A 17,149-nucleotide genomic window follows, 5' to 3' on the forward strand; every position below is an offset into this window, starting at 1 on the left:
ACAGCTATGTATAGATAAATTATGTATTTTTAAAGATTGATTACTAAACCTTGAAGCACTTTAGGTCCATAAACTCAAAAGTAAATCTGACTGAATTGAACTGGGCTATATTCAGATATATGTATAACATTACAGCTTTTATATCAGAAGTAGGCTCCTTTGGTTTACTGAAAGTTACTTCTAGATAGGTAGGAACTGGTCATCAGCCTTCTTTTGCAACACTGAACATATTTTTTTTCTCCTTTTATATCTTCTAGCTTTTCTTATGCGTGTCAGATTGGTGATAAAGTATTTGATGTTGGAAGAGGAAATAAAGTTAAAACAGCCAAAAAAGAAGCAGCCAAACTAGCATATGAAAAGTTGACCAGATCCTCAACTTTCAGAGTATGTAAACTGAAATATACCATATAGTCTATGTAATGTTTTGGATAAAAGAAATCAAGTTGCTCTCTAAGTTTTGTTTTCAAGTTCCATGGAATGGAATTGTTAACAGTTTGAATTATGGTACAGTTTTCTGACATACAGAAAGAAAACCTTTCAAAAGGTTCAAATGTTATTATTTTCATTATAAAAGGTGATATAAGATTTGTGAAGAACAACTTGTATCCAAGCCAAACTTTGTTGCTTGGTGGTCAAGCTGGGGGGAGGGGAACCGGGACGCATGAGCGGTGTGCTAACACATGTGCAGCCGATTCATGTGAGTAGAGGCTGGCGTGCATACACACACAGCTCAACGTGGCGCATGTTGAGCTGTGTGCACTTCTGTGTGTGAATGCCAGCCTGCTATTCGCATGAGTTGAGTTGCGCACACAGGCACCCACCCACCTATCACACAGCCTGTTTGCATATAGGCAATGGCCTGGTTGTGGCTCATGGCCCAGAGATTGGGGACCTCAGATCTAAGCAACTTATTATTGTTGCATTCATTGTAATTTCTCCAGAGTAGAGTTTATCTGACCATAGTTACTTATGCCTGAATAACATCTGGACAGATCCTTAACATGGTTTGATTGGAAAACTGAACCATCTTTCTCCAATGGGATTGGCTTGTCCCACTTGTGCTGGTAGAAGGGGGGCCTACTGCAGATCCCATCAGCCAAAGAATTTCAGCTGGTGGGATCCAGGAGAAGAGCCTTTTCTTACCATGACTCCTGCCCTTTGGGACATCTTTCCACAGGAAGTAAGATCCTCCCTCTTTATTTTAGCCTTCAAGAAAGTCCTTAAAATTTGGCTATGCTGGCTGGCATGGGGTCCTAATAGTAATAGCACTTAGACTTATATACCACTTTACAGTGCTTCACAGCCCTCTCTAAGTGCTTTACAGAGTCAGTATATTGTCCTCAACAATTTTGGTCCTCATTTTACTCACCTTGGAAGGATGGAAGGCTGAGTTGACCTTGAGCCTGGTGAAATTTGAACTGCCAAATTATAGGCCGCCAGCAGTTAGCAGAGTGCAGTACTGCACTCTAACCACTGTGCCACCATTGCTCTTCTTCTAAAGAAGAAGCTGTTTGCTGGAGATGATTGGTAGATAAACAGAGAAGACAGCCTCTTCTCAAAACCCTTGGTTTTCAGTTTGTTTATTTTGGTGATATTAATATGTTTTATGTTTATAATAGATATATGTTGTTTTATCTTGATGATGATGCTCAGATTTGCTTGAACTGCTACATGAGGTGCAAATTAGATAGATAGATAGATAGATAGATAGATAGATAGATAGATAGATAGATAAGTAGATAAGTAGATAAATAGATAGATTAGATAAAAAGAGATGAGAATTGTACTTGTGAACATGGGACACTACAAGTAGCCATGAACATGAACCAGACACCAGCAAAATGCAATTCCATCATGATCATGGGTGTGTGCATGTGTGGTCAAACTGGGCCGTAAGTAGCTTTGGTGGAGTGGGGGGGGGTATCCTGTCCTAATTTCAAATGGTTGTTAAGCAACCAGTCATAAGCCAAGGATTACCTGCATATGTTTAAAACTCCCAGGTGTAAAATAAATGGTTTTTCTTACATTGTTATCTTTTGCTGAATAAATCTTTTGCTGAATAAATCTTTTGCTTTGGAATTACTATTTCTCTAGGCAGAAGAATGTCCTAATCCTTTCAGTGATTCTTCAGATGTGACATCTAGTAGTAGTCAAAGTCTATCGAATGAAGCATCTGGGAGGTAAGATTATACTGAGTTACTTTAAAAAAAATACTGTTTAAGTAAATTGACATAAAGAACAGAACATCCCAAAATGAACACCAATTGGGAAAGGTATGGTAATCAATATGAAAGACCTTTCCATAATTTTATTGTGATTGTGGAATTTTTATGTAGCTCCTTTTATGTTTTTCAGGTTAATAGGCTTTAGCTGAATCACTTACTAACAGAGTCTCTGTCTAGTTTATATTTTCACCCTTTTGTATATACTTGTGGTGTGATGATGTGTGTTCAAAATGGATAGAGCTTATGATATTTTGCTGCTTTCATAATTTTTGCTTCCATGATGCTCCTTTTGGGGTAGAGTTTAAGGGAATCTTGACAGTATCTTCTTCCCCTTCTACCTGTTCTATTTCGATTTTTTTTCTTATATTATCTGTGAGGAAATTGAAAGAATTAAGGAGGGTAAACCCCATCAACTCTAATTACGGGTAGTCCTCAACTTATAACCACAATTGAGCCCAAAATTTCTAAAATTGCTAAAATGACAGTTGTTAAGTGAGTTTTGCCCCATTTTACGACCTTTCTTGCCGCAGTTGTTAAGTGAATAACTTCAGTTGTTAAGTTAGTAACATGGTTGTTAAGTGAATCTGGCTTCCCATTGACTTTGCTTGTCAGAAGGTTGCAAAAGGCGATCACTTGACCCCCCAGGACACTGCAACCATTATAAATACATGTCATTTGCCAAGGATCTGAGTTTTGATCATATGACCATGCGGATGCTGCAATGGTCATAAGTGTGAAAAAGGGTCATAAGTCACATTTTTTAGTGCTGCTGTTTGAATGATCACTGAACAAAAGATTGTAGGTCTAGGACTACTTGCTAGGAGTTAGTATTTTGGAATCAACTCATACAGGTTAAAGCAGTGATGGTGAACCTTTTTAGCACCGAGTGCCCAAACTGGAACGTGTGTCCATGCACATGCATTTGCGCATGCTGGGGGACCGGAAACCGAAGAGCAGCTGGCCGGTGCACACATGCCTGGTTTTTTGGCCATTTTTTGGGCCCTTTTCATGCCAAAAATGGCCCAAGGACAGCCTGAAAATGGCCCGAAGATGGCCAGAAAAATGGCCAGAAAAATTATATATATGACATTCAGCTTTGTTCGGGTATTTTCTCACGTCATTGTAGTTGTGCTTTTAAAGTTGTAGCAACGTTTTGGCAGAATCTCATCTGCCATCATGTAAGTGCCCGCGAAAACTTAAGAAAACAAATATCAAACCTCTACGGGGAGGAAATAAACAGCCAGATCAAAACCTACGAGAAACTGAAAATTAAAAGAGCAGGAATATTATGTGACCTCCAATTCCTACACAGCTGCAGAGACAACAATACCACACCAACCTGCTTCAAATTAACATTTCTTCAAAGCACAGCAGCCACTAAATGTATCCTGAAAAGAACTGAAATGGCTCTACTAAGGAACGAGCTCCACAGCAAGAGATTCCAATTAGATCAGTTAAACAAAGATTTGCTAGCACTACACCTGGAATTGAGCAGCAAAATCCACCCTCTACTTTGGGACAAGATTAAACAACTTACAATTTGGAGAGCTGAATCTGAAACCACTTACAAAAATGATAAACTCTTGAAAAAATTAAAGAAATTAGAACAGGACAAGAAAACCCCCAACAACTCACAACAACACCTGAAACAATTAGTATACAACGTTTCCAACAGAGAACTCACCAAAACAGAAACAGATGTCCTAACCAAAGGATTCAAAAAAGATGAGATTCTGCCGAAAAGTTGCTACAACTTTAAAAGCACAACTACAATGACATGGGAAAATACCCGAACAAAGCTGAATGCCATACATGTAAGTACCCGCAAAAACTTAAGAAAACACACACACACACACACACACACACACACACACAATATAAAAGCAAATTCAGTAAATTTGGTGTGAAAAACAGTCTGTAAATGGCCGGAAAAAGGCCATTTCCAGGCCATTTTCCAATGCTCCGGTGCCTGTGAAAACCAGCTCACATGCATGCCAGAAACCGGAAGAGCAGCTGGTGATGGTGCACATGCCCACTGAGAGGACTCAGGTTCGGGTTAGAGAGAAGAAGCAAGTTTAAGTGACACTTGCATGCCCTGGCATATCAGAAGTTCTTACTTAACTAGGCTTCTATACAAATGGAGAAAGTAGAGTCAAAATATTGGATGAATGCATTGAAAAGGAACACAATGCTACTTACCTTTTTAGTGAAGTTCATATAAATGAAAGGGCCATTTAAGGTGGTGATAGAATGAATGTCCAGTCATGGTGCTAACTCTCTTGTTTTCAAAGCAATATTTAGGGCAATATCAAGGAATACAGAGCCAAGGCCATAAAGTAATGCAGTTTATTCTCCAAGGAAATAGAGGAGAATTCTAGAGGAAAAAAAGATTTTTTTTGAGATTCCTGCAACATAAGACAAAATTACTTTCATGAACTGTTGACCAAACATTATTTTTGTGTCCATGTGGTTACTAGGAGTCATGCTTGATTTAAATGAGTTTTAAATACTGTATAACTATGTTTAAGTAAAAGATGTAGATCATCTGGAAGGTTTACACAACACTCATTGGCAAGTATCTATTTATCTGGAATAAAAATGTATCATATTAAAGTTATGTACATAAATTCATACCTAGATACTAGTTTTGTTCTAATAGAAACATTGCCAAAGTGTTTCTGAGCCATTAAAGTAGATTTATAGTAGTTCTAGACAAGCAAAAATAGAATAAAATTAGCAGCAAAGCGGTCAGTTTATCAAGGTGCTACATTTTGGTTCAACGTTTCTTCAGACATTTGTTTCTGTCTTTGCTTATCCAGAAAGTCTGTTTGTTCTCTATTATTTTCTTCTACAATAAAAATGTAGTAATAATCTAAAGCTTCAGTGTGTAAAATTATCTTTCAGTTAGAAATGGATATCAGTATCAGTGGATCTTGATATCAATAAATCAGAATGGGATTTTTCAGTATTCTAGCCTATATGCAAAGTAAGCAATATTTCAACAGCAATTTAAAAATAGACAAATTCAGATGGCTTCAGAAAAGTCTCAATTTATTTTACTCTGACTCTCTCATCAGCCTATTTAGAAGAAGATGGGAGCAAGGAACACCAGCATTACTCTCTTAGCCCTTAAAGTCTATTTCCAGGAGTCAGCACTGATTTGAAGGCACAGAAAGGGAGGGAGGGAGGGAGGAAGGAAGGAAGGAAGGATGGATGGATGGATGGATGGATGGATGGATCGATCTGGAACAGCCTACATAATCTGCATTTTAATTTGGATAGATCATAAATTCTACAGAATTGCAAGAAACATGGATGGAACAAACCTTGTTTTTTATTTTGTGCATGCTTTAGTAGTAATATAAAGATTTAGCTCAAGATATCACTGAGTTGTTTGCTTGACTGTCATCAAAGTGTAGATGTAGAAAAGTATATATGTGGCAAACTTAATGGCAATAAAATGCAATCATGATGACCTGTGAAGATTGTTTTAGTTTTCTGTAGGTAGTTGTTAAGTCAGATTGTAATTATGCTGTATTTTTTTTAAAATTCTGTAGCAGTACAGATTTGGATTTGGAACTGGAGAAGACATCTGACACACTTACTGAACATGCTGATGCCATTTCGCTAAATGAAACTTCATCTTCTCAGAACGCTGTAAACAAAATTTTAAAATATTTTTCTATTTATTCTTTTATTGCTTTTAAAATAATGGCCCAAAATGGGAAAGATTCCACAAAACTAAAAATGCATAGATTGTCAAAGAAAAAGAAAAAAACATATAGAAAGTGCTTTAAAAATGAAATGATACAACAGAGGAAAATGAAAAAAAAATATATCATTTTGGCAGTAAATAGTTACAGTTCTATATGTAGTTATTTAATTAAATTATTATGAAAGTACATATTAGTTCTCATGCATTTATATAACTATCATTTTTAATCTATTTTTTTCTGTTTAAATGTCCCATATTTCATCATATTTGTCCATACAAGTCTTTGTCTATAGGCTATCTATTTATGTGGCAAATTAATCAATCTGTTGAATGAAAAGTCCTGTGAATTTATCTTTCCAATGCTGCAATATCAGGGCATAGATAATTCATTTACATTATCTGTTTAACAAATTCCAAATATCAGGTACTTAATCCAAAGAATCATATCATCTGATAATTGTAGCTTTTTGTTGCACAATTATTTATATAATCCAGTGCTTTCTGCCAAAACTTAATTTTAAGTGTAAGACATTGTGTTTTAAAGAAGCATTATAAGTTGTCCTTGACCTTCAATCGAAATGGGGACCAGAAAATTTGTTGTCAATTTGTGCGTTAATTATACGAGACATCATGTGATTGTGATTTGCAGCTGGCTTCCTCGTTGTCGTTGCTTATTGGAAGCTGGCTGGAAGGTCACAAATTTCAATCATGACCCTGGGATGCTGCTGTCGTTATAAATGCAAGCCAATTGTCAAGTATCTTGATTTTGATCACATGACTACAAATACAGAGTGATGGTTGTAAGTGCAAGGACTGGTCATGTGACACTTTTTGCAGTGTTGTCATAATTTCAAACAGTTGCTAAACAAATGGTCATAAGTTGAGGATTACCTGTATCCTTATTGTATCTCCAACAAAATGCTGTTATTGACAGTTCTTCTCTATACAAATGTAATTGAGTCCAATAAATTCCAAATATTAGATTTTGTTGTATGAATCCTAATTTGAGGTCCACTGATATTCTTTCTATAGAAGTTAAAACATTTGTGTGGACGTTCATATACAATATAGGCAATATACAAACCTCTAAAGAGTATTTTTAAATGTATCTTTACTTTGTGTTTCATAAGCAGTGTATATTTGTTATGAAGTTTGGCATGTTGATTTGACTATAACGTTATATTGGCTAGAATCATGAATAAACAGAAGCAACTACCTTTAATTCATTATTTAATGTGTTTGTATACTTTAGCACCCACTTTCTAGGGCACTTCACTATCAAATTCAGCTGGCTACACAGAACGGAAGCAACTAAAAGTAACTGGAAGTATAGTTGGGAAGCTTAGTTCTTGCCCATATTGATGAGTTCTAGGGAGAAAATGTAGAAAATCTTGGAAGTGTCTTTCTTACCCTTCTCATCTCCTCTTTCCTCTCTTGGAGAGTGAGGAACTCAAACTAAGAGGAGCCAATGTATTGATTTGTTAGTTTAAATATAGCTAATCAAATTCCAGTTCAAATTCCTGATTCAGAAATGGAAAATTGCTTGCAGAGATCCTGGTTTTAACATTCACAGTGGTCTTTCCTTCCATTGTAATTTTGGTCAAACCTTTGAACTTTAATGTTTAGCTTCATGGTAGAATAACTATATAACACTTGTTTCTTTACCTCCATTCTGCTTTAGGTCAGTCCACCTAGTCAATCTGTGAAACCTAAAAGGTATGTGCCGTCTTTTGAAATTGAATTATTAGCTGTACAATAAACATATTAAATCAATAGTATTTATATACAATTGGGTATAGCATTTATGTATGTCAATGTATTTCAATTTTTTTCTAAGAAAAGAAACACCCTCGGCTCCAAAATTTTCAGATCTGTCTACAAGAACAAGTAAATTCACCAAAAATGACAGGTAACAAACTACTTCAATTCTTGGAATAAGAATTATCTTTCTTAATTTGATGTTGGGTTAATAGGAAATCTAATAATTGGATATAGATTGATATCAACGGTGTTTGGTATAAACGGTGGAGGGGAGCACCAGGTGAGTAGCCCTAACTCTTTCTGCATCATATGCTGGTCAGTTAGTTCCACATATACTACAATGGAGATAAACACATTTGGAAAGCAAGGTTTCTTGGTTGTTTATATTTCGATTGTGGTAGCGGAACCTGATATCTTTGGTTTGCAAGACATACTCATACTATTCTATGGTAATGCATGCTTGATAGAGGTGATCATGCAAAGACTTATGCTGTCACAATTTGGATGCTATGCACCTATCAAAGCTGAAGTCACTCTGTATTGTCAGAAATTTGAGAGGCTTATATCAAATCAACATTTTTCTTTATTAGAATATAATTGCTTGAATTCATTACATGCATGCAAATACACAGTCTCCAACTTCCATTATTAAGATGGCCAGGCAAAATATAAAATGATGAGAAGATGTGAGGTACTGACAGAAGAGAATATTTGTAGCTCAGCCAAACAACCAGTAAACAGCCCAATCAAGGAAACCTCAAGACTATTCACTGACAGGGCAAGCCACATAAAACGAGAGCAAACCCCATTCCCTGCTAGCGCTGATGATGTTACCTAGTTTGGTAATGAAACATCTGTAAGAAAGCAGCCAAGCTCAAATAGTACCAAGGACCCCGCAGATGTGAGGGACCTGGTCAACAAAAGTAGATCTTCCAGATAGTCTTTGTTACACTTCTTGTTTTATACAATAAAATCTCTTTGTACTCAAACATTTATTTTGATCTCATAAATGTCTGGACGAAAGTAGCTATCTGGTTGTTTTCAATTTTCAAATGCTGGAATGGAAGTGATAAGATACCTGCTCTTCAGAATCTCATCCAGACAAATACTTTCTGATAATGAAATGTTCAGCAGCCCCCACTTTCTACATTCATGTCTAAGTGGTAGGTAAAACTATATCTTTATCAAATATAGTCTTGGCACAGCTTTAGATGATGTTATGATGTTGTGATGTTGCCCTGATCTTTCCTTTTCTACAAACTTCAGGAGATAATGAATTTTTGTTTGGGGTCAATAGTTGAATGAATAAGAATTGTAACTAATTCTTCCTATTTCCTCAAATTGCTGACTTGTCCAAAGGAGGCAAAGTTTTCTGTTGAGCCTTCCACTTCACAGGCAGAATTTTAAGAGATGAGAATAAATATTTTGAAGGGGAAATGTTTATTATGCTGCCTTATTTTCTCAATTGCACCAACTTGCAGATGATAGAAATACTCTTAAAAAATGATTAGATATAAAGAACTAATAGATGAACAGGGGGAACTAAAAACATTGGATAAACTAAAAGAACAAGGGATAATATTAGATTGGTGAGTATATTTGCCAATTCAAACCAAATTTAAGAAAGATGTAAAGGAACTAGGGATAGATAAAGATTTACAAAATTGGACCAAATCTTCACAGGTAAGGATATAAAATTCATAACACGAATGTAAAATTATTTACTGGAGGTGGAATTAGAGGAGGAAATTGTCAAGGGATCAGTGATCACCTGGGCAAAAAATGTGGGTCATAACATAAATTTGGATGAGTGGTAAAAGACTTGGACTGAGAAATGGAAGCTGACTTTGTCGACGGCATTTAAAGAAAATCAATATAAAATGTTTTGTAGATGGCACTTAGCACTGGCACGATTGGTGAAAATGTATCCAAATATAAAACCAGAATGCTGGAAGTGCAAACAAAAGAAAGGAACATTTTTCCACATGTGGTGGCAATGTATAGAGGTTAAAAAATACTGGAAGAAAGTACAGAGATGGCTTTTTGAGATTACAAACTATAGACAGAAATTGGAACTAGAAGCGTTTTTATTAGGCATGATTAAAGGGAATTTGAGTAAAGATAAAAGATATCTTATTGTACACATCTTAACTGCAGCAAGAATCACTTTTGCACAAAATTGGAAGAGCAATAGAATACCACCAGATAAAGTTCTAATTCAAAAGATAATGGATTGTACTGAACTAGACAAATTCACTATGGAATTAAAAGGCAAAGATGATTGAGAATATTATGCAATATGGGAGAGGTGGTATGAATGGGTGAAGAATAAAGATAAAAATGATGTATAGTCACAAACGAGAAACATGTATATACAATGACACAATTACTGTTAATGGAAATGAGACTTTTGTATTTATGGTTTTTAAAGAATAAAAATTATTTAAAAAAAATAAAAAAAATACTAATGCTCTTTAATGTTAATAGTGTTATTTCAGAGGTGTTCTGGAAAACAGAACTGATGCCAGCCTTCCAAATTTGTTTTTGTTCCAGTTATATTTTTATGCGGCCACCATAGATTTCTGAAGAGTAGTTTTTAATTCAGTTGAGCTACGGCAAACAGAAGATCTGCAAATATAGTCTACACCAAATGGACTTGCTGTTTCCCTTAATTCTTAAGATAAATTCAGAGCTGCTGTCTGATTTGGAACTGCTTTTTGACAAGAAAATGTTAGTGGACAGCATAAGTTTAATCTGGCTAGGCTGCTTCCATAGCTGTACCAATTCAGGAAACTATCCACCATTGTGCATTGGGTGATGATCCTATACTTACATCTTTAGAGTAGGTGCCACTGAATTCTGAATGTAGGCTTACTGTGTTACTTAAGTGCAGATGGAATTACCACAGTACCAATAGATTAGATTCCCTATGAAAAGCATCCAGAAGATAATTTCATTTGCATATTTTTTTAAAATGCTGACATTGGTCCAAAAGGATAGAGCTAAAGTCATGGCAATTTGAAAGTGTTTTGTTATCGTTGTCCCTGCATGCCTGTTTAGGCACAGCCCTTTTGCCTATAAACCCACCAGAAGTGTTTTTTGTCTAGGCATCTACATGGAGAAACCCTTTGAAGTGGTCATGATGAGCCTTCCAAAGGATATCAATGTTTTAATGCTTCAGAGAAGGGTATTTTGGTCAACACTTTATGCTTTGCAAAAGCTCCTTTTCCATTGCATAGTTAATTATTTGTACTCTTTCTTTTTATACATTCCTCAAAATTGAATTCTGGAATAGTCATATTGTTAGGCACTTTTAAGATGGAAAGGAAGGGATATATTAATAGTATATAAGAAGTTTGTTGAAGTGTCTTGGTAAAGATGAAGGTGAGGAAATATGCCTGCTTGGTTATAGATCTATGTAGCAGGTTTGTATATATTTATATGTTAATAAGTTTGGTATTATAGGTATTTTCAAACGTTTTGCTATATGCCATTCTAAGATTTTAATTGTTTTTAAAACAGATTTCTTCAAGATTTTGTTGATATAGAGGAAATTGGTTCTGGTGGATTTGGAAATGTTTTCAAGGCAAAGAATACCATTGACCGTAGATTATGTGCTATCAAACGCATCCTTTCAAAGTAAGTTAATGCTGTGCTTCATTTTATTTTTTATAAGTACAAGTTGGTATTCAGGTGCTAGGATTGCAGTATATGACAGTGGGGATGCTGCATTGATCATGTGCGCAATGACCCATTGTGAGTCAACTTCTAACAATTGTTAAATGAATGGTTATTAAATGAGGACTAGCTGTGCATGTCATACTTGAGCTTCATCACACACATGCAGGACGACTCCTGAACAGAGAAGTTCTAACAGGTTTTGAAACAATTTTGGTGGAATCTTAATGACTTATGTAGTCTGTAATTTGAATAAGTCTCTCAAATCTATTCTAGAGACTTTCAGATTTTATGCGTAGAAGACTGAGTTAATGTTGTATTGAGAATCAGTTGTACAATAAGGACAGATGTTAGTCCCATATAATTTTGTTGGGCTTTGAAAATACTTAGGTATCTATATCATGACCTGCGTCATAGATAGTGAAAAACTTGCAGTTGCCACCAATAAAGTTTCAAAATGGTAACAGAAATATTTTATTTTTCTTTCTTGTGCTTTGTCTATGAGGGATGTAAGTAACAAATGTAAAAAGTAGAGTTACAGGGAAATTTCTGTCTGACTTGATTTTGTATCTGAATTAGGAAAAGCAGATAAGAATAGATTAGGGATGTCTTCTTTGTTTAATATATGAATTTCTGTATGCTATTTTTTTGTTAAGTCTAAGTTTTATATTAGAACATTTCCTATGTTAATAGTAAAACTTAGGTGAATCACTAATTTTCCAGATTTTCCTTTTTTATGATTTCATTATCTGCAGTATACCTTCTGACACATGTTTGCAGAACTCCAAATCAGAGTCCTGTTCCATTTTATAGAAAAACTTGTATGTTAATTAGTCTTGTAAAGAGCTACTTCTGGAAATAATTTTGTAGCATAGGCTTTTGGACTAACTGTTAGCAACAAGGGTTTTTTATTGTGGCTATTATTATGATTGTTGTTTTGGCCCAATTGTAACAGCAAAACAGAAGATGAAACAAGAGAAGTTAAAGCATTGGCAATACTGGATCACCCGCACATTGTTCGATATTATAATTGTTGGAGTGGAGAAGATATTTTCCAGTCGCCTGTTACCGGGAAGAGCAGGTAATTTCATAATTACATAATGTGTATTTTTTTTAAAGAAAACATTTTGAATATCTGTTTTGTTTGTGCTTAGTTAACTTAGCAATTACTGGACATATTCCACTCAATTTATTCCATTCAGACTTATATCTTGCAGTCTTAAATGCATTCAACTTATATTGAACATAAATAGGCAGAAAGTGTCTCCTTTTATTACAAAGCAGGCTAAAATAAAAAAAAAAAGGAAAGTTGGCATGGAGCAGTATCACAGAGTCAAATTGTTCACATTTCCATATCAGGGTTTATGTTGAAATGCTTTAACCAGGGGTGGGATTCAAATTTCTTAACAACTGGTTCTATGGGTGTGGTTTAATTTGTGGGTGTGGCTTGGTGGTCATGTGACTGGCTGGGCATGGCTTGGTCATTGACTGGGTGGGTGTGGCCAACTAAGTCATTTGCGTGGGTGTTGCTTGAATGGGCCAGGAAAAAAGAAAGACCCAACCTCTTTGTAAGGGGGGAGGGAGGGAGGTTAGTTTTTTAAAAAGCCCAGAGGAGGGAAAAAGATAAAGTTGTGCCAAAGAAATCCCAGGGTGGGGGCAAGGAAAGAAAAGGAATCCCTGCTCTGAAAAGGGAATACCCTTCCAAGAAAACAAAGGAGTCAAACCTTATTTACTCATACTTTAAAAAAAATTAATTTAACAGACATTAACAAGCAATTTCACTTTCCCAGGCTCAAGTCTCTTTGCTTAACATATGTGATATGTTAACATATTTATACCCCTCTCTGTTTTTAAGCACTAGGAATTCTCTATTTAACTAGATTTAAGAAAAGCACCTACATTAAGTTAGTGGCAATTTTCTATATCTCAGGGGCAATGAATGAGTGTGGACTTTATAACTATTGGACATACTTTTGGTCTTTTTTTCAATTCCATCTGTCTTCTGACACATCCTCATTCTTAGATTCCAAAGTGGTTTTCCTTTTCAGAAATTCTCCTGTGAGTCTCACCCTCAAAAACTTTGTGGTCTTCATCTACTCAGACATAAATGAGCCTTTAATACAGAGGTCTCCAAACTTGGCAATTCTAAGGCTTGTGGACTTCAACTCCCAGAATTCTTCAGCCAGGCAGTGATGTCGTGCATGCATGTGATGTCGTGCATGCGCGATAAGGACTGACTGAGCAGGGAACAGAGAAGCGGGCGAAGAAGGGCAGGGCCAGCCAGAGGCCCGATTTACTGGTTCTCCGAACCGGTCCGAAGTAGAATCCCACCCCGACCAACCCAACAAGCCTGTAAATGATATTCTTATAACAATAGAGTAATAATGCAGTAGAGCATTAATACAATCAAACAATAACCACTTCTTGACTAAATCTTCATATTCTAGCACCAGACCCACTCAAATTATTATATCTCCTAGGACCTTGCCAAGGTTCTGGAAGGCTACAAGAATAGAGGAACCATTTTGATCTTGGAGATGCAGCTACAGAATAGGAAGGGAAATCCTCATCAGGAGTGCCTGCATTTATTTGGCCTTTAAGAAGAAATAATTTTATTGTATATTTTCTGTATGCGAGTCAGTAAATTTTTATCTAAATTAAATTGGGCTTTCTGTCATCTTTTGGCATTAGTGTAGAAATTGGCTTTTCCTGATAGTTCAGAACTTTACTTGAAACATGGTTAGTTATATCATGGAGTTCTCAGCTGTATTTAAACCCCATAAATAAACAAAATGGTTAGATCAATGCAAACAATTGGTCCTACCACTGATGTCCATAAAGCAATTGGGAGGTAGATAGTTTTAATATTAATGTCTTTTTTTTGTCTTACATTCTTCACAGCTCACTGAAATTTAACTGCCTCTTCATTCAAATGGAACTTTGTGAAAAAGGAAATCTATCGGATTGGTTAGATCAAAAAAAGGGACATTCTTGCAAAAGTGTTTCTATAATTCTATTTCAGCAAATAGTGGAAGGAGTGGATTATATTCATTCTAAGAATTTAATTCATAGAGATCTCAAGGTGCGTAATGTCAACAATTCAAAATACTGCTTTTCTGTCAGTGGGGTGGCGGGGGAAAGACCTATTGAAGCCCTTCCTTTTTTGTAACAAAGAAGCAAAAGACTAGCCAGATTGCTCCATTTAGAGAAGATTATGAATCCAGGGAAGAAAGAGGCCTACGATTGCTCCCTCCGACCTTTAATTGGGAACGGAAGAGGTGGCTGGGAGGGGATTTAGCCATGTTGGAAGTACACTTCAAAAGGACAGTGCCAGGAACCACTAAAGGAGTGTAAAAAGCTTAAAACAACCCTTCCCCTTTAAAAAAATTCAAGCCCTGGAATAAAAGTACCAGCATACAAAAAAACCTCCAGAGAAGCTGCTCAGAAAGTCTGAGTGTACTGCCAAGAACCATTAACAGCTGTTACAATGTAAGAAGGCTTAGCTGAAGAGGCAGTTTCTGAAAACACTTAAGCAGGGCAATAAGCAGGATTAGGGTAGAAACAACACACAGAGGCACACTAGAAAGTCTCCTTCCTGTCTTCCTGACAGGATTAACCCCTTAAGGTGGGAAAAACAAAAGATTGTTGGAAGGAGATTTCTCCCAACAGCCGGTTTACTGAACTGCTCAAAAAGTTAACTCTCCCGAACTGGTGTGAAGTGGTTGAATCCCACCACTGGTATACAATATTAAGAATTTTGACTGAATTATATAGGCTCCTTGTTTTCTATGAAACACTCATTACCCAGAAAGAAATGTGACTTTCTTCTTTTGTGTAAAATATCAGACCTGGCCCTAAAACTTTAGTATTTTTCCTGAAATTCAGCCTTGGATTCAGGCCTGGATAACATCACAAGTCTCAGGAGTTAATAGTCTAGATCAGTGGTCCCCAACCTTTCTTGTGCCACAGCCCGGTACCGGCATCACAAAATGATCCGCGGCCCGGTACCGGCATCAGCATGCACGACAAGGCAAGGCGAGCTGAGCGACCGGCCAACCAGCCGTCCCCCACTTCTCCCCGCCACCTTCAACTCCTCCTTTGTACCTTTGTTGCTGGGCTTCGCTTCGGGACGGTCGCTCGGCTCGCCTTGCCTTGGGTGCTGAAAGAATCCTCGTGCCTTAGTTTCGTTCGAAGCCCCCCCCCCTTCGATGAAACTAAGGCGCGAGGATTCCTTCAGGACCCAAACGCCGCTTTCCAACCGGAAAAGCTCACCCGGAAGCACTTTCTCGTCAAACAAGATGGCGGCGCCCAGCAAACCGGCGGCCCAGTAGGAAATGTTCCACGGAGTGGTACCGGTCCACGGCCCGGTGGTTGGGGACCCCTGGTCTAGATCATTTGCTTTATTGCAGAGAGGAAAGAAGCCATGCATACAGTATGTAGAAGATCTCAATGATGTAAAATTTAGAAATTAAGCCCTAGATTTAGGTTTAGATTTTGGTGACAGCTGGTATAATGTAATTACTATATTATTGGCGTGCGACCTAGGGATGGTCTATTCCACAATTACAGAAAACTGCCTTGGGTCAGGTACTCTTTCTCAGCCCAATCTACTTCATGGGTAGTTGAGGGGACAAAATAGTAAAAGTGCTAAATGCTGTCTTGAGCTTTTGAATGAAAGACAGGGATATCTTTCAGCTTGGGGTTTATATCTAATTATATGTATTTTAGTTTTACAAATGAACATGTAGAAAGAAAATGAGTGAACCATAACCCTTTCCTTCACTCTATTTAGTTTTTGCATTATATCAAGCTTTACTCAGATTTTTACTTGAACTACAAAGGTCAGAGCCAGAGATTCAGAGTTCCTATAAGCACTTTTGCACAGATACAAGTGAAACTCGAAAAATTAGAATATTGTGCAAAAATTCATTTATTTCAGTAATGCAACTTAAAAGGTAAACCTAATATATGACATAGACTCATTACATGCAAAGCAAGATAGTTCAAGCCGCGATGTGTAATAATTGAGATGATTATGGCTTACAGCTCATGAAAACCCCAAATCCACAATCTCAGAAAATTAGAATATTGTGAAGAGGTTCAATATTCTAGGCTCAAAGTGTCGCACTCTAATCAGTTAATGAAGTCATAACACCTGCAAAGGATTCCTGAGCCTTTAAATGGTCTCTCAGTCTGGTTCAGTAATTCCTACAATCATGGGAAAGACTGCTGACCTGACAGTTATGCAGAAAACCATCATTGACACCCTCCATAAGGGGGGAAAGCCTCAAAAGGTAATTGCAAAAGATGTTGGATGTTCCCAAAGTGCTGTTTCAAAGCACAGTAATAGAAAGTTATGTGGAAGGGAAAAGTGTGGAAGAAAAAGGTGCACAAGCAGCAGGGATGACCGCAGCCTGGAGACGATTGTCAGGAAAAGGCCATTCAAAAGTGTTGGGGACTTTCACAAGGAGTGGACTGAGGCTGGCGTCAGTGCATCAAGAGCCACCACACACAGACGGATCCTGGACATGGGCTTCAAATGTCGTATTCCTCTTGTCAAGCTGCTCCTGAACAACAAACGTCAGAAGCGTCTTACCTGGGCTAAAGAAAAACAGAACTGGTCTGTTGCTCAGTCGTCCAAAGTCCTCTTTTCTGATGAGAACAACTTTTGCATCTCATTTGGAAACCAAGGCCCAGAGTCTGGAGGAAGAATGGAGAGGTACAAACTGCAAGATGCTTGAAGTCCAGTGTGAAGTTTCCACAGTCTGTG

General features: G+C 37.0%; 1 protein-coding gene across 3 annotated transcripts in view; it reads left to right on the forward strand.

The window, feature by feature from the left end:
• EIF2AK2 (eukaryotic translation initiation factor 2 alpha kinase 2) overlaps positions 1 to 17,149 on the forward strand; it is a 47,250-nt gene that overhangs the window by 22,996 nt on the left and 7,105 nt on the right. For all 3 annotated transcript variants that reach the window (XM_087936206.1, XM_087936194.1, XM_087936199.1), the window contains exons 9-16: positions 258 to 384; positions 2,095 to 2,180; positions 5,783 to 5,882; positions 7,622 to 7,656; positions 7,778 to 7,849; positions 11,224 to 11,340; positions 12,335 to 12,460; positions 14,281 to 14,461. In XM_087936206.1, coding sequence (XP_087792332.1) covers positions 258 to 384; positions 2,095 to 2,180; positions 5,783 to 5,882; positions 7,622 to 7,656; positions 7,778 to 7,849; positions 11,224 to 11,340; positions 12,335 to 12,460; positions 14,281 to 14,461 — 844 coding nt within the window. The remainder of the gene's footprint in view (positions 1 to 257; positions 385 to 2,094; positions 2,181 to 5,782; positions 5,883 to 7,621; positions 7,657 to 7,777; positions 7,850 to 11,223; positions 11,341 to 12,334; positions 12,461 to 14,280; positions 14,462 to 17,149) is intronic.

The sequence above is a fragment of the Pseudonaja textilis genome, chromosome 1 (genome assembly GCF_049901715.1).
Source record: "Pseudonaja textilis isolate UNSWEBS1 chromosome 1, rPseTex1.2, whole genome shotgun sequence".
NCBI lineage: Eukaryota > Metazoa > Chordata > Lepidosauria > Squamata > Elapidae > Pseudonaja > Pseudonaja textilis.